Source organism: Aulonocara sp. 'chitande type north' Nkhata Bay, linkage group LG20 (assembly GCF_057382095.1).
Source record: "Aulonocara sp. 'chitande type north' Nkhata Bay isolate Kocher_YH1m ecotype deep benthic linkage group LG20, A_spYH_male_GT1.1, whole genome shotgun sequence".
Lineage (NCBI taxonomy): Eukaryota > Metazoa > Chordata > Actinopteri > Cichliformes > Cichlidae > Aulonocara > Aulonocara sp. 'chitande type north' Nkhata Bay.
The window spans coordinates 2,442,392-2,469,250 of NC_141363.1; the positions used below are offsets into that span (position 1 = coordinate 2,442,392).

The window sequence follows — 26,859 nt, forward strand, 5'->3', positions numbered from 1 at the left end:
CGAAATGTGGAGCTCATGTTTTATGAAGCTTGTTATTCTCAGAATTTGCAGAGTTTTATTAGAGCCACAATTTCTGTTCTTATAACCGCCACAAACCCATCATCGCTTACATTTCGATTTTGGCATGTTATAGCTTGATATTTAAACCCTGTTTGCTTCTCCCCTCCAAAGATTTTGATTTTCCTAAATACAAAGCACAAATTCAGAGTGTCAAAGTTCAAAATAGTTTCAGACTTTTTTTTATTGCTCAACTCCAGTGTTGAAGATAAAGCAGCTTGCATTGCATACTGTAATCATAGAGCAATGTTCAGCGCACACATACAACATTCTTTTCTGCATGTGTATTTAGGAGTGTTTATTTCATGTTTGTAGGCCTGTGTATTTACTTATTATATACGGTGTAATGTACCGCTAAGTGAAATGTATACGCGAATGTCAATGTTATTTGTTTCAAACAGTGTTTCCTATGTTCACAGCTGAATATAAAAATCATCAAAATGTCCTCAAGTCGTCCAAACACATTAAAGAAAACAAGTTATGTTTGCGTCTCGGTAACGTAAGACAAAAACCAAAAAGTGCTCTCTAGCTCTACAGCAGAAGCAGAAATAGTGGTCACAGGGTGATGAGTGATCTGTGAGGAAATAATGTGGGCAGAGAAATGCAAGAAGTGTCAAAGTTAAAGCCAGCACACATGTGATCTGATCGTCTATTTGGCTTTGCCAAGTACTTATCAACATTGATTTACCTACCAGCGTGAGAACAGGCATGTTGCATGTTGTTGTTCAAGTAATATTCGAGCTTGTGTAATCAATATTTTCCCCTATACAGGAAATTTCCTAATACAGAAGATGCCATTTAGTTTTAAGGTCATTATCTTTAATAATAATTTGTAGATTTGTAAAGAAGGGTTTCAGGAATCTTTAATGAGGATACTGCACATACATGTCTTATCTTCTTAATTTAGTTGTTAAAAGAATGAAAACTGCCTGTTCTCTTCTCACAACCTCACTAAACATGTTCATTTCCTTCCTCCTGCTGGGGGCAGACATTGTTTCTCTACTGTGAGCTGAGTGGTTTCTGTCATATTTCAGATCTGTTACAAACAAAATGACAGAGCGTGCATCAACAGTGGGAGTGCTTATACAGCTACCAGGGCTACCCTTGGAAAAACTCAGAACAAACCTCATCAATATGGTCGTCAAATCTCATCTTTATTGGGGGAAAGAGCTTTACCTCCCTACAATTTTGTGATCAGGACTGTAAGCAGTGAGTGCTTCTCCAATTACATTTACTCCATACTATTGTCATTTGCATTCTCCAGCAATGGCCTCATTATACTTCACCTTGTAGCCAAGGAGAGAATGAATTGATGGACCGGCTTCAAGGGTAAAAACATTACAGACATATTTCACAAGCTTGTCCTTTGAGTCAGCTTTGTCTAAAGGTTAAAACATTCACACACCCACTTAAATCATGGTTTCTGGACAGCATCTAAAATGATTTACTTTCTATTTTATTTATCTGTAGCTTTGCATTACAGGCCTGTCTGTAAGCAAGTCAGGTCCCTAGATATGGACCTGCCACATGATCTGAACTGCAAAACTGAGAAGAAAGTCATTCTAGAAGCACGGCCCTCATCATCTTGAACATCCCCAGGCACTTATTTCAGTGGCCACTGGGTAAAAAGTGCATGTACAGAGTCACGTGTCACATCTTTTAAAAAGCCTTTCAGTTGTTTAAAATCTATTTTGCTTCAATAAGGTTTTAAAATAATTTCCAGAGTTGTACTTCTGTCCCTGTCTTTGCTGTTGCAAAATCTTCCATACATTTCCATTCTGCATTCTGAGCGCCACCTCTCTTATGTCATAGCTTTAGAACCACTAAGTGAGGATATTAATATCTAACTGCAAGTGACTTATTTCTCTTACTCGTGAAAATATTAGAATTAGAGGAGATAAAATTCAAATATCTTTGTTAGATCAGTTGTCTTGTTATTCATAGACAAACACATATATACAGGATCCTCAGGTTTTAAAGAGTGATGACAGACATATTTACAAAGAAATTTAAATTTTTGATAAATTTGCCCAAGCACTAGAAAAATCCCACCACTTTCTATATATAACCTCTTTTTACCTACATTATCTTAACCCCCACCATTCTCATATGGTTAAGTTCAGGCTGGATTTTAGCTTCTTTTTTTTTTTTTTTTTTTAAATGTTCTCAGTTTGAAGGTTTCTATTTGGCAAAATCTAATAAGGAAAATGTCTATATAAAAAGGGGGGTAGATGTGAACCTAGCACACTTCGTTCCCACTTTTAATGCCGGTCCCAAACCTTAAAATGCACAAGCAATGCTCCAAAGTATGAAACATTAGTAAGGAGGTCATATGGTATTAAGATGCCTTGCCATACTGTACTTGAATACTACAGGTTGATCAGTCAGTGCAGTTTATAGGTTTACTGACTTAGTTCCCCTTTGAAAAGATTGCTTAAATATAAAGAAAGAACATTATTCAAGTCTTCTTTTTTAACCAAAACCTTTAATCACAGTATAAACAAAAACATATGACAAAAGCTGAGGAGTTAAGAACAAAGAGTTCAGAATGTCCCAGAGGAAAAGCTGTCGTCCAGCAGATGTTCAATCACAGCTCCAAGCGTGAGCCGGCAGCTGCTGCCTCTGGTAGAAGTGGATGCTCCAGGTCTCAGACTTGACTTGGGAGGGTCCTGGGTCTCCAGCTGTGCTCACCCATCCCGTTGTTGTCGGCATGTGACGTCACAGCCATGGCGGAGAGCACGGTTCACTTGGACCTCTGCCTCATCTTTCTCCTTTTGCGCTTCAGCCTGTACAGAAGACGTCACAAAGTTCAGTCACACTTCAGGTGCTATAAAAAAGTAAATATATAAACGGGTGTGAATGCAAAAGGGATAACTCTTACCTGCGCATGCGCTTCTTTCGCCACTACGGAAAAGAGACAATGTTCAATTAGCTATAACACATTCATAGAAATTGGCCAAAATATTTCATAATGGGCTGCAGCTGCCAACATCTGTTTAAGCAGGACTTTAAATTCTGATGGCTATGCTAACCGTCAAACTGCACAAGCTCGCTGACTAGCTAACAAATGTAGCCCCGCTGGGAAGCGTATTTATCCCACACAGAGACACCAAACACCAACCTTAGCTCTCATGTCGACGAGGGGACGCTGCAAACAGAAAGAAAATGTTACGGATACTTTCGATTGATTTCATATTAAGACGATTAACTTGGATTCTTACACCGACTATTCCCACTCACCGATCGCTAAGGAATCGTCTCCACGAAGGACGTCATAACGTTGAGACGTCCGATTTATATGGCCTCCTACGTCATTCTCAATGGACGCCAGCGAGACGTGGGAAATTGAGTTTTCAAGATGGCAACGCTCTTCAAATGATTTTATTATTGGACCATTTATTTTTAAATAATACTTACACACCGCGCATGTGCGAGAGATCGCATCAAATCTTACTTATAATAGACTCACTCCCACCTCTCCACCCGTCCACGATATTCCTACATTTAAACTCTCTGCCACTGAACGTACCTTCCCCCTTTTCTCCTCCGTCTTTCCCAACAGTAGCATATTTTCCTCCTACAACCTGCTGCTTTATTGCGCTGGTAGGCATCATTGGAAAACCTTGCCTTGGTTGATCCAGTATGGAGATCTCATTCTTGAGGATTTACAGATTTTTATGTGCAGTCACTGGAAGGTTTGTTCTTTCTCCTGCAGATCGATCAAATGGATCTGTATCTGCTCCTTTGTACATGGAGGAACAGGTGTACTGCCAGATCTCTTCAAAATGACCTCCAGTGGGCTACTTACACCGGTCAAAAGTTTTAGAACACCCCAATCTTTCCATTTTTTAATTGAAAATTATGGAGTTTAATGTCTCATTGCACTCTGAAATGAAAGTATAGCACAAATAAGCAACTGGACTGAAAAACGATATCATGGAATAAATTTATAAACCAAAGTGTAATCTAAACTTTTGACTCATCAAAGTAGCCACCTTTGGCAGATATAACAGCTGAAGCTGCCATAAACGTGTTCAGTTCATCCCAAACCAGCTCGATAACATATCACGGAAGCTGTTAACTCTCAGAAACTTGTCCTCTGATTCATTTGTGGTTTTGGGTTTGCCAGACCTCTTCCTCTGTCAGTTTGCCCCAGTTTCTGAGTGACTTTTGATGGTAAAGGAAACTGTACTCATTGACACGTTGACTTTCTTTGCAATTTCTCTGCAGGAAAGACCTACATTTGTAAGTGTCATGATGGTCTGTCTCTCTTCCATTGTTAATTGCCTTTTTCTTGCCAATTCTGTAGCAACACACTAATTTCTGCAGTACAATACTGTTCAACTGATCACGAGGTACCGCAGTGTTTTTCACAGAGTTTTATGCAGACAGAGGGGGTTTGTAAGAAATCCAGAAAATGTGGAACCCCTGCAGGAATTTGTAGCACCAGCCTTCAAGGCTTTATCAAACTCCATTGCTGCAGAACAGCTTTACATTGTTATCCTATTTTGTGTTACCTGAAAAAGGCCTTTTTGTATAATTCTGAATTGTACATTTTCAATTTTGGGTAACATTACCTTTTTTAACCTCTGGCAGTTCACCACTTACCTTTGTACCATTTTAAGCTATCAGTGGACTTGAACGACTTGAATTGCAATAAATAACTGGAGGGTAGTGTGTGTATACTCCATGAAGAGGCATAGGAGTTCTGTGCCCGGACCCCAGCACTATGGAGTCACCAGAACTGCCCGTTCACTTCACATATGAAACACTTGAGGATGTGTGACAGGCATGAAAGAGTCTGCCTGCGACATCATCAAGCATGACCAGTTTGGTAGAGGGTCAGAGGGTGATAGTGTGAAAAGGCATCCTTGGAAGGTTGCACAAACGTCCACATGCTAATCTGTACCAAACTCAGGCTTCTGTTGTTCCAGTCGCAGTAATCCTCCTGGTATAGGGTAAGACCCAGCCTCACAGTTCTTGGATGACGAAGTCACTGGAAGTTCACATATTCAGATCCAAGTCTAGGACATAAGGCCCAGGACACCATCTGCTGTCTCAAGAGGAGCATATCTAGGTGTTAACATAGTGCACACAGGCACATGGGGCCACACACTCCTGAGCATCATTATAGGAGTGACTTTGAATCCAGCCCTCAAAGACGTGGAGATTCTCTCGACAAATTACACAATATATACCAGTAAAGATATTCAGCTTGTATATTTGATCCATCAAAATTAAATGTGATTAAATTGTTCCCTCAACTTTTTCATGCAGCTACTGTGAACCAAACACAAGATCTCTCAATCATGTGGGCGTAATTTAATCCCGATCCTCCAGCATGGCCAGTGGCTCGCGTCCCAACCCTCTGGGATCAGACCCTCGATAAAGAAGATGGAATAATGAGCAGAACTACTCAGAGCGGTTGTCCATTAACCTTCTTAAAATGTAAGAACAATCTTTTATTCATGAATACACCAAAACAGAACGCACACAAATGATGTCAGGTGGTTTTTTAATGTTTCCAAAAATAGTCTCTAAAAGTGGGATTTGTTTTACAAAAGCATCCATATATTTAACAGGTATGGACTTCTTATGTAAACACAGACTGTCAGACTCAGTGGTGAACCCTTGGCAGGAGTTAAGACCATCCACAACCGAGGAAAAGAAATCAATTTGTTTTTACTGGTTAGATGTGGGAGGTCCTAAATGTTGACTTTAGAAACTGTTAGGAGTAACTTATAGCAGAGGCTTACGAGCGTACAGTGGAGCACAAACCAAGCAAGAGCGGTATAAATGCTGCAATTAAACTGAACGATGGGGGATGATGTGATGAATCGGGACAGACGTCCACATTTATGCCCACGACAAGTTAAACTCATGACAGAGGCGTGGCTTCACTTCAAAGACCTCATATCTTAATGTCACACAATTACACTGACGCAGTGCTGTGCAGTCGCCATCCTTGGCTGCTCGGTCGAACTCTTTTTATTTTCCACATCTTTCACTACAGTTGGAGAATGAATGGAAGGCTCAAGGTCAGTCAAATGGTGGCATTTTCCAGTGAGAATATGCCCTTGACCAAAATATCCTCTCTGGTAGCAGACCACTGTTAAGAGAATAAGGATGTCTCAAAGGCAGTAAAATTTACTAGAGATATAAGTGTGTGTTTTGTATGAGAGAGTGTGTTCTAGTGGGAGTGACAGATTTAAGGAGCAGCATCATCCCAAACTGACATCAGTTAGACTCAGAGGTATTTGCAGCAGTTTGCCCACAAGTGCCTCACACAGCTGGGACAGAAGGATTCGTGACGTCTGTTCTTTGGATCATGTCTGTCACAATTTATTGGAGCATCGATTTATTCTGCGGCCTCGGTCTCCATCGGCTGTCCTGTTGCATTCTCCACTGTCTTTGAAGCCTTTTTTAAAAAGAAAGGATCGACGTTAGAGCAGAAACTTGTCAACAGCATTAAAGTGAGATACAGAATCACAGCGTCCTGGATCTCACCTTCTTTTTCTTCTTCTTCTGAGTCTTACGGCTGGCTGAGCTTTGAAGTAAAGCCTTTAGTGGGAGAGGGAGGAGTAGACAAATATGACTTTCACAACCCGATGAGCTACAGCATTAAATACATCAACACATAATGGTTTTGCAAGTGCGAAGTCAGCTAACAGGCGAGACACAGCAGTCCCATTAGTCTAATCGTCCTCAGGAGGAGGACTGTGTATTAAAACCATGTATTACCTTCAGCTCTGGGTCCTCCACCTCGTGCTCAGACTTGTAGAGTTCTGGCTCAAAGAGGCTGTTGGTGATCCGCAGAGGTCCGTTGGCCATGAGCAGCACGGTGAACTTAAACTGGGCAACGAACTCGCCTGAACACAGAGGGTTCACAGTTATAGAAGTAGTAGTAGACACCTCCACAGTTCCTGTTTTTCCATCATTGTTTGTCAACAGAGACATCTAGTGGCCAAAGAAGGTTGTTTTTTTTTTTCATTTTTGATGTGCGACAGAAGAGTGAAAGGGACGGCTTACAAGATGATAGTGAGACCGATACGGTTTGGAGATGGTGGCACTAACAAAAAGACAGGAGGCTGAACTGGAGGTGGATGCTGAGACTTTCATTGGACGTGATCGAGACGGGCAGGATTAGATGTGATTAGATCAGCTTAGGTCGAGCAATTTGGAGGCAAAGTGAGAGAGGCAAGGCTGACATGGTTGGGACGAACAGGAGCGAAGATCACAGAGAATATTCATAGATGTAGTGAGGGAGGAGGGTTGGCGGGACAGAAGGATGACAGTGACAGGATGAGATGGAGGTGGGAGAACTATTGTGGAGACGGGCAAAATCGGTCAACAAGATCTATGCAGAGAAACTTAAAAGTCATAACAAGGCTTCCTTTACCTAACACACTAAAAGACTGTTAAACTATGGCCTGTTGTCCCTATACTGCAGAGAGTCTATCACTCGGAGCTGACCAGCCAGTATGCAGCCACCTGGACCTCAGTTTCTCCCGCTGCACTCAGACATGTAACGGTGAAGGCCGTGAAGTGGAGGGCCCGACTGCTGCAAGAAGGGCTGCACAGTCAACACTCATGCTCGTCTATGCCTACCTCCAAAGCAAGTCCTTCCACTTTTTGTCTCTCCATTTATGTCTCTTTTTAAAAATGTTATCATTTACTTTAACTGCAACAGCAAGTTTTTATTACGTGTTGGATTAGAGACGTATTGCTAGTGCTAAGTTTGCAAGAAAAAAGTTGCACACCCCTTTGAAATACCAGGAATTCTGACTGGATTATTATGATACTGGGTCAGAATAAGACATGAACCCAATCAGGCTAAACAAATAACAGCTGCATGTTTTCACGTGTCGTCGCTGAACACGTCGACCGACCACTTATAGTGCACGCTCACTCCTAAATACACAGTGGTGCTCACCCTCTTTCTCTTGCAGTACAGTGAAGGGCTGCACCAGCTCATGTTTGGCACACTCCACCACCCCCAACCTGGCCTTTGCTTCATCCTCAAACGCTCTGAAGACAATGGAAAGAAAAATAAGTGGATGAAGGTGCAAACCAATTTCTGTAATAATAAAATGAAAAGGCAGAAATACAAGAAATCTCTAAACTGGGGTTAAAAGATGCTACCTCAGAGTGAAAGGCATGGTATCGAAGCGTCTCTCCATCTCGCTGAAGAATGTCCGAGACGTCTTCATCTTCAAGCCGTACACCTTGTTGGGGTCTCGTTTGTAAACTGTGGTCCTTTGACCTCCATCCTTTGCCTTATTTAAATAAATAAATTAACAAATTCTTCATACTGAGCGGAAAAAAACCCCCCAAACTAAACAGTTGACCATACACTTCAATCCTTCTCACCTTTCCCTCTCCGGTGCTGACGAGCACATCCACTGCGTATACTTCATGCACCTCAAACTCGGCCTTCTCGTGGTCCTTTCTGCAAATACCACACAACGAGGTGAGCTACTGGTCAAAGACTACACATCGACCACTATACGCACCAGCTGACAGAACTCACTTTTGCTGGTCCGATGGATTCTGGATGATCGTTTTCTCCCCGTCGATTACGTGCTGTTTGAGCTGATGAGAGAGCATGCCTGCGGACATTCAAAAACTAAAATGAGTCAAGTGGCCCAAAATCACATCTAGAAACCGAAACCAAAGAGTGTTCACAAACACTCACCCTCAATGGGGGAGCACTTGAATGACTTTGCAATCTTGTTCCAGGCTTCCGTGACCTGCGTGTTCTGATGAAAAACAAACAGCGGAGATTATGAGAAGAGGTCTAAACGGCTATCTGGTCACACAGATCTGGTCAGTGGGAGAGCTTTACCTGGTTTCCTGGCTTGACGAGGCGGAGAGCGGCTTCAGCACAGAGGTGAGCTGCCTTAATGACGTCCGCCTTACGTCCTGTCAGTGGGTTGTCCTGCAGAGACACGAGAGGTAAGTTAAAGACCTAAAGACCTATTGGGATTATTGGAGGAAATCAAGCATTTGATTGCTACAGGGCGGGTGTATTCCTCATACCTTGGTCACGCCGACAATGAAGCTGTGAGCCACGTTTGAGATGAAGCCGTCGACGTGCACACCGAGATCACTGCACGCAAACAGGAGGTGGTTACATTTCGGCTTAGTTTATGTTTTCAGTGCTTTTTTCCCACCTTGCCGTAGGATGGGGAGCATAAAATCAGAAGCTTACATTTTGACAAGATCGCCATCCTTCAGTATGACTTCAGGATCACTCTTCAGAGGGGAGAAATGGCACACGCAGTTGTTAACAGAAACGCATGTAGGAAAAGCGATACCTGGGAAGGAAAGAGAGTGAATGAGGGAGTGCTGAGTCAGATTGGCGAATAATGAAAAGCCCAAAAGAAAGAAAGAGCAAGAGAAAGAAAAAAAATACCTTTCTTCATTTCCTTTTCCCTCTTGAAGATCTTTCCAGTTTCTGCCACAATGAAGGCATCTCCCTTTTCGCACAGGCTGAGCACGGAGACGCCAGTTTTAGCTGCCTCTACTACAGCCTTCAGAGCTTCTGCAGGGCAAGAGATAAGAGAGCCATTAAACTGGTTAATATGGTGTTTAAATAACAGACGGCAGACAAGTGCCTGAAATACTCTTTTCATCATAACTTTAATTGCTGATTAATCCTGGGTCAATCAGCTGTTTAGGCCCACCAAACGTTTAGAATTAGCAGGAGAGACAGTGCTCCTCTTGTCATCAGAGGGCACAGATAAACCCATTTCACATTTGCTGTGAGATTAACGTTTGACAGACTGCCTGACAGCTGTGGGTCTGCCCAAATCTGCGCATTGACGAGAGTGAATTAGGTGTCTTAAATCAAGATCAGCTTATCATACATAAATCATAATAAGGACATGCTGCCACTGATGTAAAGGACCAGCATATCATGTGATCTCGTGCATCATACAGAGAAGGGCTGGGGATGAAAAACACCCAGTCTCTGTATTAAAAAAAGGATCGTGAACAAATGCTTTTTTCTTCTTTTTTTTCCAACATCAGGTATGTTGATAAATGTTAATGTCTGACAGGCAGCCTAGAATTAAAGCACAATTAATAGTGCCACAGAGAAAGTCGGTTTAAACGGTCTCTGCTTACGCCAGTTATTACCTTTAATTACATCGTATTAGTCAATCAGGTCACCAGCAAAGTTAAATTAAACTTAATTTGTACGGATCTGAATTCACTGCACACATGCGTTTAAATGTGAGCTGCCTTATTTTGAACCCTTGCGTGTCATTTGTACTTGCCATTGTTATCTGTTAACGTTAGCAGTTACAGCTAGCTAACGCCTGATAGCCAGCTAGCCCAGCCACATAGCTTCCTAGCTTACCGGTGTGCTGCTGTGACAGCTACATGGCGCTAAACGTGTGCGGATAGCTTTGAAAAGAAATCTAGGCGTAAATGATCATAAAACCCGTATTTTATTTGTTTATTTAAAAAAAGCCCCCGCTTCCTAATGTGATCTTCTTGTTATCGATGCACTGCTGCGGCACATGGCATAGCTGCTGCCTGCATATGACTAGCTGGCACTGCTAGCTAACATCAGGCACGGCTCTGGTACTTGTAAGAGATCAAAACGCCTCGTTAGCGATGTATTTACTTACGGTTTGCAATCTCGGCGCCCATCTTGTACTTGGTAACCACCAAGTCATCGGCGATGGTTTGCTCCTGCGTCTCATCATCTCCAGACATGTTGGCAGTGTGTCCGCGAACTCGAGAGTAACTTTTCCCCCCGCGGGTCTCAGTCAGGCTCAGGACGGACCACGCTGCTCTGCACACCGGCCCGCCCGACTCCGGCCGACAGCGCACGATCAGCAGATCCCGCCTGCTGCCAAAGACACACTCTGCAGTCAAGATAGTTCACTTCCAGCTCGGTGCATTGGCCGATGGTTGGCGGTTTTGCCAAATTTACTAGCTTGTTCGTTAGCTTTACATTTAACTTTTTTGGGGTTTTTTTGTTCATATTTTATTCGTTTTTTTTAACATAATATTTGTTCACTTTTACTTTACTGCACCCTAATAACATTGTAATAACATGATAATTAGCTCATAAGAGGGATTTAAATTGGGAGATATAACTACTCTGATATATACAGGTTTAATTGGTACATGCACAATACTTTATATTTTTTTCACATTTTGCTAAGAAAGTGGGAAATGCCGGACTAGAGCAGCGCAGATACTGAAGGACCCGTCCCATCCTGGCAACAAACTGTTCCAACTTCTGCAATCTGGTAGAAGGTTCCGCATCATCCGGGCAAGGACAGAGAGACTCAAGAGGAGCTTCTATCCCCAAGCCATCCGTGCCCTAAACACACACACCCGCCCTCTCACATCCTCTATAATTGACTGAGACAGGACTCTCTTCCAGACACTAAACCAAGGAACAATGTACATTTCAAATTCCTTTAATTTTAAATATGTTTATATAGTCTATTCTGTAAAATAGTCAGATGTCTATTCTTATTAATATACAGAATAATATACAGAACTTTCAGCGCTTGAAAGTAAACATTTGGTATGACCACTGTTATTCTTCAACACAGCTTGAACTCTCTTCATATAATTTCTTTAAATAGTCTTCAGAAATAATTTTTCAGGGTTCTTGAAGGATATTCAAAGCTCTTCTTTGGATGTTGGCTGCCTTTAGTCTCTATCTATCTATCTATCTATCTATCTATCTATCTATCTATCTATCTATCTATCTATCTATCTATCTATCTATCTATCTATCTATCTATCTATCTATCTATCTATCTATCTACACACACGAATACACATTAAGAAAAAAGTTTATCTGAGGAATAAAGTTAAGATTTACATTTTTTATTTCAAGAAAAGCAGGCTCTGAAAAATACGGTGGAAATGAAATATGCCCATTAGTTTCACGGTTTCTCTCGCTACTTGAACAAAAGCGGAAAAATGTGACCGTTGACTCTCACTTCCGTCATCTCTGATCTGCATCTGAAATAAAAGTAGCGCGAGCGCGTCACCAGTGCCGTCTCTTGCCTTTTACGTTTTCTTACGTGTCCCCGGTAAATCTATAGAGTACAGTCTCTTTAACTCTGTCATTTTATTGAATGACTGAGCAATAAAATAAATAAAAAAATAAAACAACCACAAAAACAACGTTTTATTGTTTTATTATAAAAATGTCAACATAATGTAAAAAAATGCTTCTGTTCACATATAGATGACAAATGGTAGGATAGCTGCAAACTAGTCACTTGAATTTATATAATAATTCATGTTACTATAAGGAGTACCGTAGGGAATCATCTCATGTTACTGCATTCACTGTGATACGAAGGTCACTTAATACATGTTTGAGGACACCCTCCAGTTTGTTGGCTTTGTACCATCTCACAGTTGGTTTTCATGAATTATTATTCACCGAATAAAGAAGTAAGAATCAAAAATATTTTAAATATTCTTCTTCTTCCTGAAAAGAACCCATAAAAAATTGAAAAAAAAAGGTGAACATGAATATGAAACAGCCCACATTTATGACAGCAACTGCAGCAGTTTCTGTGACTCTGTCCCTGGCCGCATTATTAGGTGCGCACAGCATCTGGTTTGAGGAACAGCCTGCTGTGCCAGTAGTCTGGGTTGTCGAATGATGTGTTGCTTGCAGGTTCCCCCACACCAGCGCACACCTTGATGTATTCCCCAATCTCTGTACACCTGCCACTGCCCATCTCCTCACAAATAACCCTCCCCTTTACTGGGAGGTTCTGGTATTCTGTTTCCTTACATCTGCTGGGCACCACCCCAAATCTGTTCATCTCCTCATACTCCTCCACCTTTTCTCCTCCACCTTTCAGCACATCTGGCCTGGGCATGGCCGTACTGCTTAGAGTGGCTTTGTTGTTTGTGTTCTGGGTTTCCTCCTTTTCCTCTTCCTCTTTGTGCTCCTTTTTCAACACCTCCACTGTTTGGTGTATTTCCTGTTCTTCTGCTGCACTCTTTGCAGATGTTTGACTCCCACGTCTCTCTTGTGATGATTCATCTCGTTCTGTAGAGTCAGAGTGCCTGATGTCCATGTATTCATACCTGCCATTCCCTTGGGCTGGCTCTCCTGGGTCATCCACAGCTCTGATATCACTAGTGAAGTCACTAGTGAAGTCACTAGTGAGCGGCTGTTTCTCTGCAGAGTTTATTCGCTCTTCTGCAGTTCCTTCACAAGCCTCATGAAGTGGATTCCTCCTTACAGCTGAGTCTGGTGGCAGAGTTTCTTCGTGTGCTATGTCCTCTATGGGTAACAGAGCCATGAATGTTGGGGAGGGTAAGGGTGGGGTTTTGCAGCAAATCCCCACAGTGGGGTCGTCTTCCTGTCTTGAAACGCTGCTGGCCAAACGAGGAGGAGTGCTCTCCTCTGTGTTCATGATTTCATATTCCTGGGTGGGATTTATCACCATGAAAAGAGGCCTTGAGTTTCTTTGGCCAGAATGAGAAATTCTGGAGATTTGAACTGTGATAGGGTGCAAAGAAGGAAGAAGATTAGGAAAGACGCTTTGGTTAAATACATGATTTAACTATTTGAACCAAAATGTAACAAAACAACAAGGCACTGTTCCTATTTTACTGCTCATAATTTACCTCTTTCTGGTGTACTAGGTGAGCCAGGTAGGACATAGCCATAGCTGTCCACCTCCTCCTCCTCCTCTGCCGTCCACACCTTGTACGAGGGTGGACTGGAGGCTGTTGAAAGTTTTCTCTGTTGGCTGATCGGTACACGACGATTACTCCTCTCTGAGCCAATCCTGGCCCTGTGAAGACTCGCCGTCCGTAAGCCTTCTTCATGCACCTCTGCCTCTCTGCCACTCCCCCTGACCTCTAACCTCTCAGGCAGAGTCCGGACTGAGCTCAGACGAGACCTGTGAAACCACAGCTGGGACAGAAAAGCAAAGAGGGATGGATAGTTTGTTACTTCCTGAGGAGGGAGAGAGGTATGAAGGTATGTAGGAGTGCAGGTAGGTAGGTATATCTTGTTGACCTGCTGGCCGTGACACCAGTAACATACTCATTCAAAGTGAAGTTCTTTGGAAATGAAGCTAATCATATCAACTTTGAGCAAATCAGAAATCAGGAATGTGTCTTTGCATTTATTCGTGTGAAAGTTTGTTTTTGTAAAAACCTGGCGGAAGCTGTCTGCTGGGCTCGTGGTCATTGGCAGGTATCCTATATTTCCAGGCTGATATGAGCCACTCTGCAAAAAAAAAATTGGTGTGCTGATTCTGCAATTATCCTGTAACAACAGTGCAGAAATCCAGGATGTCCTTCTTTACCCTGCATGAATTAATCCGAGAACGAGAAACACTCCACGACGGCGAGTTCTGAAGAGGAGGTGTAGCCAAACCTTCCTCCAGTCCCTCCTCATCTTGGTCTTCTAAACCTGGATCCAGAAGTCCTCGCTCTGACTCCCTTCGATGGGTTGCATCTGGGACAGGTTCTTCTCCTTCCAGCTGCAGGGTAATCAGGAATAACAGGCACTAAGATTAAAGACTATATTTCAGAACTAAAAGTTGTAAAATGAGTAGCCATCATAGTCTCACCTTGATGACAAGGTATCTCGGTGGGTCCCTCGCCATGCGAGTGAAGTCACTGGCCAGTTCTTTGAAGGTGGGCCTTATGTTTTCATCAATCATCCAGCCTAAACATAACAAGAAAAACACCAATTTTTATCATGTATCAGAATGTATTTGTGAATAATACCTGAATAAATGGTAAATATAGTTCTCTTCTACTTTAATCACTTAACTTGATTACTCAAAACACTTTTTACTACAAGCCAATCACACACATTCATACAAGCACTCTTATTATTTTTTTTATATCTAAGCACCTTGTTTAACATCCCTGCACACTCTTACACTTCAGTTGCATCATGGGTAATTCAGGGTTCACTATCTTGCGCTGGGATACTTCGACATGGAGACTGAAATAGTCTGCTCTACTTCCTGAGATATATGTGTGTGCGAGTATGTGAGAGAGAGAGAGAGGCTAATGTTTTGACTAACATTTCACCATGACCATGTACACGTCTATAGTGCAGATGTGGGGCTGTGACAGACGTTCGCCCTTCTCCAGCAGACCCGGCACTTCCTGAGGTGACACGGATGCATATGGCTCTGCCCCAAATGACATCATCTCCCACACTGTCACCCCTGTCCAGGAAAAGAGGACAATTTAAATGCTCCACGCCAAAATTCACAGACAGTGACGTTTCAAGAGGAAGGTTAATTTATTAGTGCATACACCACAAACAGACACACACACACACACACACACACACACACTGACATCCTCTTACCATAACTCCAGACGTCACTCTGATGAGTATATCTTCGAAACAAGATGCTTTCGAGTGCCATCCATTTTATTGGCGTCTGAATAAACAGAAAAAAATGCAGACACTCAAATTGGTTTGTGTTTGATTGCATTACTGGAAGAGACAATAAAAGCTGTTTAACAATTCAGTGTGTATCGCAAGCTCAATGACTCACAACAACCTTTGTGTCTGTGTAGACGTATTTCTTGTCATCAGGGTAAAGGAGGTCTGCTACGCCGTAGTCGGAGATCTGGACCTGATAGTCATTTTTCAGTAAGATGTTGCGTGCAGCCAGATTCCTGTGGACCATGCAGTGCTCTTCCAGATAGTACATGCCCTGAGAAACAGATGTGTAGTCCTTGTAGTCACAGATTATTAATATATTTGCATGGAAAAGCAAATTAAAAAAAACTGTCCTCACCTTTGCAATCTGCACACACCAGTTGAGCAGGAGCTGGGGATCCAGGCTGTTCTTCTTTTGCCTGATGTGCTCCAGCAGCGAACCTTGTGAACTGAGCTGGGTCACCAGTTGCAGACTGGCACCTGGGCAGATGCCCAGCAGCCTAACGATGTAAGGGTGGTCCAAGCTGCCCATGGAGAGCATATGCTACACAACAAACAATGCAATGATAATGTGATTACTGGGCATCTTTTGGCATATGATAAAAGACAGGCATTCAATCTTTACATTAACTTCTGTGTGTGATGTTAAACCTTATTTCAGAGGAGACTCACATCAGTAATCTCAGTGAAAGTCTGTCGGCCTGAGCTATCCTGGATTGTCTTAATGGCCACGGGTATTTTTACCGTCTCTCCTTCTGGAGTCCAAAAGCCCTTAAAAACAAATTAAATGTAGAGCTGCACACAAATCTGTGGATAATCAGTGAAAGTCTAACAAATCCAGGCCAATTAGTACCTTGTGCACAGTGCCAAAAACACCCACGCCAAGGGCTTTGACTTTTTTCAGCTCTGAGGGCCTCAGAAGGCGGGCATGAACCTTGGTGCCTTTCTCTCCAGGATCCAGCAGCTCAAAGCTCTGCTACAAACAGACCAGTTATTCCAAGGGGATTTTCATCATCATAGCAAATGCAGTTAAATCAGTCCAGAAGATATAGTTGGGTGTTTTGTAAAGTCTCACCTCTCCGCTCTCCAGGTACCTCCTCATAGCCCTCTTGCGACGGATGGCAAGTCCTCTGTGGTAAAGCATGCCCAGGAAAAATAACACCAGGCAGAAGATTAAGCCAGCTGGGACACCCAAGGCTATGCCTGTGATCTGACCACTGCAGAGAGAGAAATAACAGAGTGAGCACATCAGCTAAAAAGAAAAGATTTTATGTCATGATAACCCAGCTTACGTTTGGGGAAACTGAAAATTACCCTTTTAGAAATAAAGTTTTCGAGTTCAAATATTTTTTTTGTTATAACAGTGGAATGATTTGTGATTTAGATTTGCAGTACACTGCAATACAAATTGCAGTGTACTTATGTTCACCAGCAGGAGGAAACACTAACCTACTAACTGCCAGTCTGGCTGTCTCTAAACAGTCCATTAATCCTGGGCCAATGCATCTGAAAAATGAAAGACAAAGTTTTCTTTATTATGCAGAGATTCAACAACCTAATTGGGACACTTCACTTTGGGGAAACGTGGGCATATAGACTTTTTTAAGTCCAGTCTCACCCCTGTGTGCAGTTGTGGTGACACGGTTGACAATGACCCTTCCTGTCGGGGTATTTGAAAATGAGTCCCTTCTGTCCATCATTTATCCCAGTGGGACAAGAGGACATGCAGAAAGGACCATCTTGAAAACTGGCACAAGCCACGCAGTCATCTGAACCCTACCAATGAGAGAGAGAAAGGAGGATCATAAATAGAGACTATGTGAGATAAACTCTGCTAGAGTGACAATGAACCAGAAATGAACCACAACAGTGATGCCACCAATATACGAGGTATCACAAAGCCCTATAAGAATACAATGTATACGAAAATAAAGAAAAAAAAAATACAATAATCACATGTTTGTTTAGAAGTATGCAGAAGAGCATTCCTGAATGCACTACAGCAGCAGAAGACCGCACCAGGTGCCACTCCTGTCAGCTGAGAACAAGAAACCGAGGCTGCAATTGTCATCAAAATTGGACAATAGAAGATTCAAAAGAAGATTGCCTGGTCTAATGAGTGCTGATCTCTGCTACGACATTCGGATGGTAGGATTTGAATTTGGTATAAACCAACCAACCTGACACTGGTAATGTGTAGAGTGGAAGTAGAGAGTCTCTAAGTACCTTTCTTGTTTCATCTTGATTTTAACAAATTTACTGCTTATCTATTTTATGTAAATAATCATAAATATAAACTACTGGGCTACAGTGTCACTGGATTATCAAAGCTAGTGATTACCAGTCCAGTGCAGGTGACTTTCCCACTCTGAGTCTTGCATTCTGGGTGACAGGCGGTACACTCGCCATCAGGACCTGCAAATTCCCTTGGTGCCCTGCAGGAATATTATCCAAGAAGCCAAACAAAATATTACATATACGTTCAACATACACACATGAATCACGAGAATGTAAACTCACAACCACTGACCCGTTGTAAAAATTACAGCTGTGCACACATGTGCCGTCTCGACTGTAGTTCCTACAGGAAAGACACTGTTCAGGCCCTGGGCCCCAGCATCCTGCATCTGAACATAGCGGATCACACACGTGGCCTTCTGCAACTACATCACAAAACTGTGTAAGAACAGCACTGATTACTTGCTTACAACATACAACACAATAGTGAATTCTGAGTTTAATATGCTCAAAATATAACATTTAGAATATAGTGAAGGTTATCTGTTAGTCCATCAGCTCACCACACTCTGCCAATGGCTTGTTGTTGCTGAGGTTGTTGCCTCGAACTCGGCGGCCCCTGAACAGCTTCGTCCAGTTTACAGTGTGGTGGTAGCAGAGATTGCTGTTCAGAATGATGTACATGCTGCCGTCACTGATTTCTTTCAGAGAGCGCAGACCCAGTGAGGTAAGAGTGGGGACGCGCATGACCGTCAGAGAAAAATGGCTTTCGTTGGAGGGTTGGAGGATGAAGAGGGGAGAAAAGGATGATTCAAATGGAAAAACATCAGATTGTCTGTAACAGATTATGTTGTAGTTCCAAGTAGTTAGGTAATGCATTCAGTCTCACAATGAACCTGTTGAAGGTTTCTTCCCCTTAAAAAGGAGTTTTTCCTTCCCACTGTTGCCAAGTGCTTACTCACAGGGTTCATCTGGTAGCTGAGGCTTTCTTTGTTTGTAGTCTTTACCTTACAATATAAAGTGCCTTGAGGCAATTGGTGTTGTGATCTGGAGCCTTATAAATAAATGAGTAATTCAACAGACAGTCCTATAGATAGATATTAGTCTGAGTAAGACGAATGCCTGCATGGTTTAAGAGTAATATATTTCCCTTACACACAAACATAGTTAGTCCCTCATTTTGGGTCATACTTAATAAAAAGTCAATTTTATAATTCTTAGTCAAACTCTGTTTTAGAAAGCTAAGATTATCCGGGGCACAACATAACAGGCAACCTGACAAAGATTGAATGACAGCAGAGCACAGAAATACACACGAGGATGATGAGGGAAATGGAAACGCAGGGGAACACAGCTGATACAAATGAGCATGATGCCACAGGTGAAGCAAAACTAAACACACTGAACATGGAACACAAGACTTTCAAAATAAAACAGGAAACTTGGAGACGTTAACTGGAACACCCAAGCTTGACACCAGACGGCGAGAGAGAGGAAAACATAACCATAGTGGACACGAGAAAGAGGAAACTAGACACCACTGGCTGCAGAAACATACATGGATACACATGACAGACAGGGGAGACATGAAGCAGAACATGGGGAGGACACGTAAACAGGTGAGGGACACATGCACATTAACACAGACACACAGAGAGGGACACAGAGGAGAGAGACACAAGGAGAGTATACATGACAAATGGGGGAGATGACGGGAGACAAAGACATCAATGAAACATATAAAGGGTGAGGGAGACTTAAACACAGGGGACTGGACAGACTCACACACTGAAGACAGGACACCAAAGCCAACATAGTGGGGAAGACACAGACATGGGAAGAACCTAGACAGAGGAGAGCTAAATAGGGAATTTCTAATTCCCTATTTAGTCCCTAATTTAATCCCTAATTCCCTTCGGGATTAATAAAGTATTCTGATTCTGATTCTGAATTAGAACTCAATATCAACAGAACTGACTAAAGCTTAAATTTTACAAACAGGAACATCATAATACAAAAGGGCATGAAACTCAAAATGCTCGGTCAAATGACCCAGCCCATAACGCCAAATCACACATTTGAATCCATCAGCTGTTGTGATAAAAGCATCCTGCTCTGGCCTCTCACTGACACGTGCACGGTATAATCTGCAGTCTAGTCTTACTTGTAGAGCGTCCTCCCTTGAATGGTAGTGAGGCTCGAAAAAACAGACAGGTCATTCAGCTCTTTGGGCCAGGACTGGACGTTTAAAAAGTCTGAGAATAAAACACAGTGATTATATTAAGGATGATAGAAAATGACACTGTGCATAACACATCGCAGATAATTTGGATATTTGTTTTCCCCCAAAGGAGAGCATATATCATTTGATGGATACAACCTTTGTGTGCGTTATCAAGGGATAGAAGACAGCCTCATATGTGACAAGAAAAGCAAGCGGTTTAATGTTAATTGTGACTGTCACCTCACAGAAGTTTAAATGGATAGTTTACCCCAAATCAAACATGATTATGCTTTGATAATCGAGAGAAAGGAGACATCTTTGCAACCAGTATTTCCAAAGGCAGCTCACACCAAACATGGATGAATAGCACTACAGGTCCAGGCAGGAAACATGCATACTTGATTGTGAAATTTAATATAAAAAGCGGTCAACTGTTAACACGTAAGCACACCTGTTATTTCCCTGACTGTGCGGAACACTTCCAGCTTTTTGGCATCCAGTGGTGGGATGTTTCTAAAATCATCTCTGTGAAGATAAAAGACAGAAAAATACTATAAACATACCAAGTGTACGGCACCATACCCTGAGACGCTTTACTCATACATACTGACAGTTACCCCATAATCCCCGTGACCAGGAAGTGAAGGCTGCCCTGAATCTTGGTGCAGTTGATGAAGCTGTTGATGTTGCTCGAGTCCACAGTCTGCCTGTCTTCAGCACCAGTGCCTTCACACACTAAAGGGATGACCAGAAACAATCACATCTGACTACTGAGATATAATCTTGGTGGAAGAAGTGAAAAATCGCATTTGTATTCATTTCAACCTTTTGGGCAAAGTCCGCTGCAGAGCTCACACTTCCTCTGGCCTTCTTTCTCCACCTCCATCTTGTCTGACGGACAGGCGCTCACGCAGGAGCTACCATCCACCACAAAATGAGCTGTGAGGAGGAGGAAGAAAAGAAAAACACAGGGAATATGTTTTATTATACACATGCAGAGGAGCAAATAAAATAAAACGATTCACGATACGACTCTAACATTCTTAAAGCCTACCACCAGCTTTTACCAGCTTTGCTCTATTCTCTATGTCTCCTATCCACCCTGGACTCCTCCCTGACAATATGGGACACACATGAACACACCAGATCCAACACAACACCTGAAAACCTCTGTTTCCTGGTTAGAGTTGCTGTACCTGTCCCATGTTGTGTTTAGTTTTTGGCTTTGTTACATTTTCTGTCTTACCCTTTAACATTAACTAGCATTATGTTAGATCTGATACTATATATCAGTGCTGACTGCAGCTTCATGAACAGGCTCAGTGTGTAGTATATGAAAAGGTCGCCAAACTCCCGGGGAGCTGAAAGTTTTCCACTTGTGAATAATCTTTCTCGTCGTAGAATGATTGACTTGTTTGGAAGTGGCCTTACAAGTGGCCTAGTTTTCATAAATGTGGTCATGCTTGCTAATGACTAATTAATGGCAGTGAATTAATTAATCCTTCCTTAATCTTTTTTCTCTTTATCCTTTTGGAAACAGAAAGAGTGCACTTTATTTTTCACATGCTGCTTGTGCATTTTGGCACAGTGTAATATGTCATGTGTTGTTGTTAATGTGAGGTTGTTGTTAGCCTGTCATGGACCAGATGATTTTTATCATTACAACCTGAAGCTTAAAACCTTAGAACTGAAAGAGAAAAAGTAACAAGAAAACTTTTAGACTTGTAAACACATGCAGGCCACTCACTGGGGCACTGAGACACACAGATGGATCCGTATTGGTATTTGGCATTAGGGTTGGTTTCCATTTGAAATGTCTGCTTGTTATAGATCAGAGCCCGGGGACACTGCGGCACACAGGCTCCGGAGTCATTGAAATGACGACATGCCTTTACAGGAACACACACACAGAAAGAAGAGAATCAAAATGAAATACTAAAAGCCCAAAGGTGAAGCTGCTGAAGTACATCACAATTCAAAAGACATTCATGGCCCGCAGAGGCTGAATCATACAGATTTTGGTTATAAATTACTTTTCTTCTAATGTCACCAAGAGGTCAAGAATTTTGTTTTTGAATACTGTGGATAATTTTTTTATGGCATGCTGTTATATTATGTGCAACTACTTCCAAATTTAACTTGATGTTAAACCTAATTTCATCAAAGTAAGGTTGTGCGAGCCACAAGCATGAATATAAACTCCAGTACAAGAATGTGCTTGCATGAACTATTGTATTTACAAGCTACATCACATGGCAACAATTAAAGGCAGACTGAGCATCCATACCACAGAAGAACAAAGGAAACAAAGGATTAGTTTCCCTTAAACTCTGGAAAACCTGTTCAAGATTTAGAATTGGGCCCAGGAAGTAAGGAAATATTCCCAGCATGAGACACAGGAATTTAGACTTAAATCCTCCATGCAATTAACAAAAAATAAAATAAAAATAAAGCCATTTTCTTGTTTCATCAGCAAACCTCTCCAAAGACAAAAAGATAATTCACTTACAAAACAGTCCACATCTTGGGGGCCTTTACATCCTGCTGCACACTCTATGTGACAGCAGTCCCTCGGGCTTGTGCCAAAGCAGCGGCTGTTACACTGTGGAGCGCACACCGTCTTAGTCACTAAAACACACAGGAGAGACGAGTTCATCAGAAGTCACATAAATGTGTATGCGTGTTGGATCTTTGTGTGCGTGTCTGTCTCCGGGTATTTCTGTGTAGCTTTGAAGAGATATAATGAGGTGAAGTGAAGAGGAGGCAAAGGAAAAACAAAACGTGGGCGCTCACAGATCTGGCATTGCTTTTCGTTTGGTCCCCAGCAATAATCTCCGCAAGATTTATGGCATGGGCCTAAAAAAGAGAGACATAGAAAGATAAGTGCTTCTTATAAAAAGAGATGATTTAGAGATGAATTGGAATACGTATAGCAGACCAGTAGTGACCTTTCTTTCCATTGTATTTGATATCAATAGGAGCGCTGCTGTCCCGGACAATATCCTGCCAGAAGATCCAGGGACCATAACTCAGGTATTTGTTATTGATAATCTGCACCCCTCCCTCCAGAATCTCTGTGAAAACATTAGTGAAACATAACGCAAGCTAGACAGAGAAAACGGTTCAGCAGATATATCAGGATCAGAGGCGAATCAAAATATACACTTTAAAAAACAGTATGAGGATAATTTTTTTCATGGGGTTTTTTAAGCCTCCAAGAAAATACTAAAAAAGTTTGAAAGAATTAGACAATAAAACCAATAAAAGATGCAGAATTTGGAACAAGGTAAAAGGAATGATCTCTCAGGTCATTTCATTTCAGTTTTATTTATGCAGCACCAGTTCCCATGACATTCATGCCTATCTTGAGTGGATGTAAACTTCTGACCACAGCTGTATGTGATGGAAGGGACTTCCAGTAGGACCAGGCTTGACCTGAGATGTTGAGTTTAATTGTTCCATTTTATGTAATGCACCACTCCCCACTGTCACAAACGCCTTGGGTTTCAGAAAGCATTTTCTTTTACAGAACAAACATTGAACGTTTTCTTTCTCTAATATCTGTTTTTCTGTTGTTCGTCTAACCCGTCAGGTTTGCGAGTCCCAGCTGCTGTAGGCCGTTGGAGCCGTCCTTGGGGTAGTTGAGGAAGATCGATAGAGCAAAACGTCTTTCATACAGGCTGTTTCCTCTGATGACGCGCAGTTGGCCCAGAGGAATCTCTTGAAAGTGGTTCATAGCAATAAGGACATAGCCAGTCACCTCACGGATTCTCTAGAGTGAAGAAGACCATTAATATAAGAGGCTACTTCTCCAATATGCTCTCCACTTTTTAACGCTTTTTCCAAATGTAACGACTGGAGAGTAAGGAAACATGACATTTACCTTGAGGAAGGAGAAGTCCCAGTTACTCTCAATCTGTGTGATCTCCAGGTTTCCCATTACAATCTCACAGCCATAATACCGGTTTCTAATCAGATTGTACTGGTTCTCCTGAGAGCCTGTGGAACTGAGTCCATTCTGCGTCCCTGGACACACTTCTAACACAGACAGGGAATAAAGATGAAAATGAACGTAAATAACACTGGGAAAGTGAGTACTGTGGGCTGTGTTGTGTCTGTGGTATTTATAGGGTTGGTGACTCTCCCTGGTGCTGTGTTCATGCCTGTGCTGGCTACAGATTTTGATGTGAAGCAGAGAGAAACAGGCAGGCTGTTACCCGCTTACATGGAGCAGTCCAGGCCTGGGGCTGATGAAGAGGAGGTCAGGGGGGTCAGAAGAGAGAGTGACTTTTTCTTTTTTTAATTTTCCCTCAGATAAAGTGCTTCGTTGTTGTAAAGCTATAAATGTGGACAGTGTGTCTCAGTGAGTGATGAGTGCTGCAGTGACAGACAGTGCTTCTGTGTATGCGTGTGCATGTGCGTCTGCAAGCCGCGCATTGCTGAGATCATACCAAAAGACAATGGGCCGTGTGTGAACGGGACTCTCTGGCAGAGGGAAGGGAAATATCGTGAACGGAAGGTGACATACACACCATCTCTGAGTGCCCAGCAAAAAAACTGAGGAACTGGTCCTTTAATGTGCAAATGTTAGCCACCTGCAGCACTCGCTCAACACGAGTCATATCTCTTGTCTTCGTTATGAACACATAACACACAGCTATAGGACCCTGAAGACTGCTGCATAATAACAATGGAAAGTTACATGCTGACAAAGGACTGTTGCCTAATGCACACTTATATTCATACACGGCAATTTTAAGCAAACACTGGCCCTGAAATATTCAGCTAATCTGGGAGGACTCAATAATATTTAACTCATACTTGGGATAACTCAAAAACAGGCATTAGTACTTAAATTATTTGTTAATATTTTGTATTTATATGAAGCATAGCACATTCATGAAAGGGCTCAGTGATCGGAAATTAGTAAGTAAACAAAAGCTCCTGACAGGAAAGAAAAACAGTGTGATTGTCTGACAGCTATCGCAAAGGGAGATCTGAATGTTGGCAAAGATTGCACATTAATGTCGTTGTAACTGCAGAAAACCACATTAAATTTTATCAGAAAGAATTTACTGACAGCGTGACAATCAGTTAATGGTAAATAGAAGTTCTTAAAGTGAACCTTTGCTGTTCTCTGCAGATTTTTAAAGTGCACTGCAAGGGCCTGGATCATAACAATAAAAAAGCTTTTAAGAAAGAGTGGTCTGCTGTGAACCAAACAAAGAGAGGCTGAGGTTTATCAGTTTATACTAGACATCTTTAAGTACAGTTAATTCTATTCTATTGCTATAATTTGTCTGGTAATTTCGGTATTGTCTAAATTTCACGAGAACCAAACTAAGAAAGGATTTCAGATATAGAATCACGTCCTCACCTTCATGCGTTTGGGATGATGTTCGAAGCCTCCAAGACAAAATCACTCCCAGTAAAATGACTCGCCACTGCTCCATGCTGATGTCCAGCCTGTTCACGGAGATCTCTGCATATCAAAGCGGTTTAGGTAGTCCTCCGAAGAGCCAATATGTATTTCAGGGGGAAAAAATCGACTAAAGAATATACAGTAATGGGGGTATAAAAGTAAAAAAAAGTGTCTATTAAAGGGAAAATCAGATCAAGTCAAAGTGAAGGACAAGTGCAACTCCTTCAAACCACCTAATAAGAGCGCAAACATCCCTCAGACTACTTGCAAAACTGAAAACAGTGAACAAGTTGTAGTTTATTGTGATGAGGGAATTTCCCTCCCAGATGGGGACGTGTGATTGGCCAACATCCCGACCAATCAGCGGTTTGTCCGTCATTTCGAGCTGAAGCCTCGGTTGTTACACTAAAGCAAAGAATTCTGCTAAATTTATGAAGCCCTCGAGAAACGACAGACTCAATAGCACTGACAGAAATCTTAAAACGTTACAAACACCCCCACCTAAAACATTATAATAACAAAAAAAGCTGAATGACATACGAGCCAGTGAGACAGACAAGTACAGGTCGTTCAGTGCAGCAAATAGCTGATTTTGGATGTGAATATTTGCCGTGTGCAGCAGTTTGAACACCAGTTATTTTTGTTTCATGCTGTCAGCAGTGGAAGCAGCGTTTCGGTCCCCCACCCAGTAAGAGCCCAGCGCTCTGAGTGGCCGCACTGTTTCCCCCGTAAAGAGCAGTATTGTCCCCGCAGCCCTGTCAACTGGTTAATCACCTCTTTGATGCGTGTGGAGCAGCCTGCCACAATGGCCACATTGTCAGACAGTCAAGTGACTTCTGAACCCAAAACAAGAACATGCTTAATTTGAGAAAATGGCCTCGGAGCAGACAAGATTCCTGAACACGGAGCTGCGGGTGAAAACGGGCCACTAATGGATGGAAATCATTAACCGCTTCTGACAGATGTACTGTTAATCTTATTTTTGAATGCGGCAGGGAGGGAGAGCCGAACAATCCGCAGTTTGTTTGCAAGCATCCATGTGCAGGAAATGGGAAGAATGGTGAGATTGAGATGAACTTGGATTTTAATGTTCGTCTCAACAACCTGATGGTAAAAGACGCCAAGAAATAACACCACAGCTCGGTTTATGTGTCCAGTAATTAATGTCTCTGTTGTTCATCTGCCTGGACTCAGGAGTCTCAAATGCCCCACTCCAGCCTCTTTTTCTGTCCAGCAGGAGGAGCCAGAGTCTGACACTTGGGCATCCGAATTCACAGCTGCTACAGGGCCCTGTGATGGATAGACTCGTTTGCACATGGATGGCTATTTTTACACGCTGTTTATTGGACATTTGATCCAATCTCTAATTTCTTCTAATAAAATAAGGAGCCTTTAATCCAGTCAGTCACTGAATAATGGAAAACTTTGGGGGAAAAAAACACCATTGCCCAAAAACTGTTGGAAGAAATCTTGAAGACTGAGTCAGTTGTT

At 42.2% G+C, this 26,859-nt stretch overlaps 2 protein-coding genes and 2 long non-coding RNA genes across 5 annotated transcripts; 1 reads left to right on the forward strand and 3 right to left on the reverse strand.

The window, feature by feature from the left end:
* Positions 1-2,522: 2,522 nt before the first annotated feature.
* On the reverse strand, positions 2,523-3,405 carry LOC147304799 (uncharacterized). Its single transcript, XR_015126615.1, has 4 exons — positions 3,298-3,405; positions 3,179-3,205; positions 2,939-2,961; positions 2,523-2,843 (listed from the first exon to the last, which is right to left on the reverse strand). It is a non-coding gene; the product is annotated as an uncharacterized LOC147304799 (long non-coding RNA).
* A 2,150-nt stretch (positions 3,406-5,555) lies between these two features.
* On the reverse strand, positions 5,556-10,923 carry pa2g4b (proliferation-associated 2G4, b). Its single transcript, XM_086278018.1, has 13 exons — positions 10,695-10,923; positions 9,473-9,601; positions 9,269-9,374; positions 9,097-9,166; positions 8,903-8,995; positions 8,753-8,816; positions 8,588-8,666; positions 8,428-8,506; positions 8,200-8,333; positions 7,991-8,085; positions 6,799-6,926; positions 6,565-6,618; positions 5,556-6,475 (listed from the first exon to the last, which is right to left on the reverse strand). Exons 1-13 carry the CDS (start codon positions 10,780-10,782, stop codon positions 6,416-6,418), a joined length of 1,179 nt encoding a protein of 392 aa, XP_086134144.1. The 5' UTR covers positions 10,783-10,923; the 3' UTR covers positions 5,556-6,415.
* Positions 10,924-12,037: 1,114 nt separating this feature from the next.
* Positions 12,038-25,623, reverse strand: erbb3b (erb-b2 receptor tyrosine kinase 3b). Of its 2 annotated transcripts, none has more exons than XM_086277253.1 (28): positions 25,324-25,623; positions 23,830-23,984; positions 23,532-23,718; positions 22,895-23,020; positions 22,740-22,802; positions 22,456-22,574; positions 21,694-21,835; positions 20,772-20,885; positions 20,564-20,681; positions 20,398-20,471; positions 19,887-19,977; positions 18,286-18,488; positions 18,015-18,147; positions 17,826-17,919; positions 17,103-17,260; positions 16,934-16,990; positions 16,560-16,701; positions 16,338-16,457; positions 16,157-16,255; positions 15,843-16,028; positions 15,603-15,758; positions 15,404-15,479; positions 15,111-15,257; positions 14,646-14,743; positions 14,379-14,555; positions 14,228-14,299; positions 13,690-13,981; positions 12,038-13,561 (listed from the first exon to the last, which is right to left on the reverse strand). In XM_086277253.1, the coding sequence occupies exons 1-28, from the start codon at positions 25,397-25,399 to the stop codon at positions 12,645-12,647; spliced, it is 4,392 nt and encodes a 1,463-aa protein (XP_086133379.1). In that variant the 5' UTR covers positions 25,400-25,623; the 3' UTR covers positions 12,038-12,644. The 2 variants fall into 2 exon arrangements, with proteins under 2 accessions (XP_086133379.1, XP_086133378.1); XM_086277252.1 differs by having other exon boundaries at positions 16,338-16,460.
* Positions 17,513-23,707, forward strand: LOC147304802 (uncharacterized). Its single transcript, XR_015126603.1, has 3 exons — positions 17,513-17,632; positions 22,925-22,979; positions 23,539-23,707. It is a non-coding gene; the product is annotated as an uncharacterized LOC147304802 (long non-coding RNA).
* Positions 25,624-26,859: the final 1,236 nt, after the last annotated feature.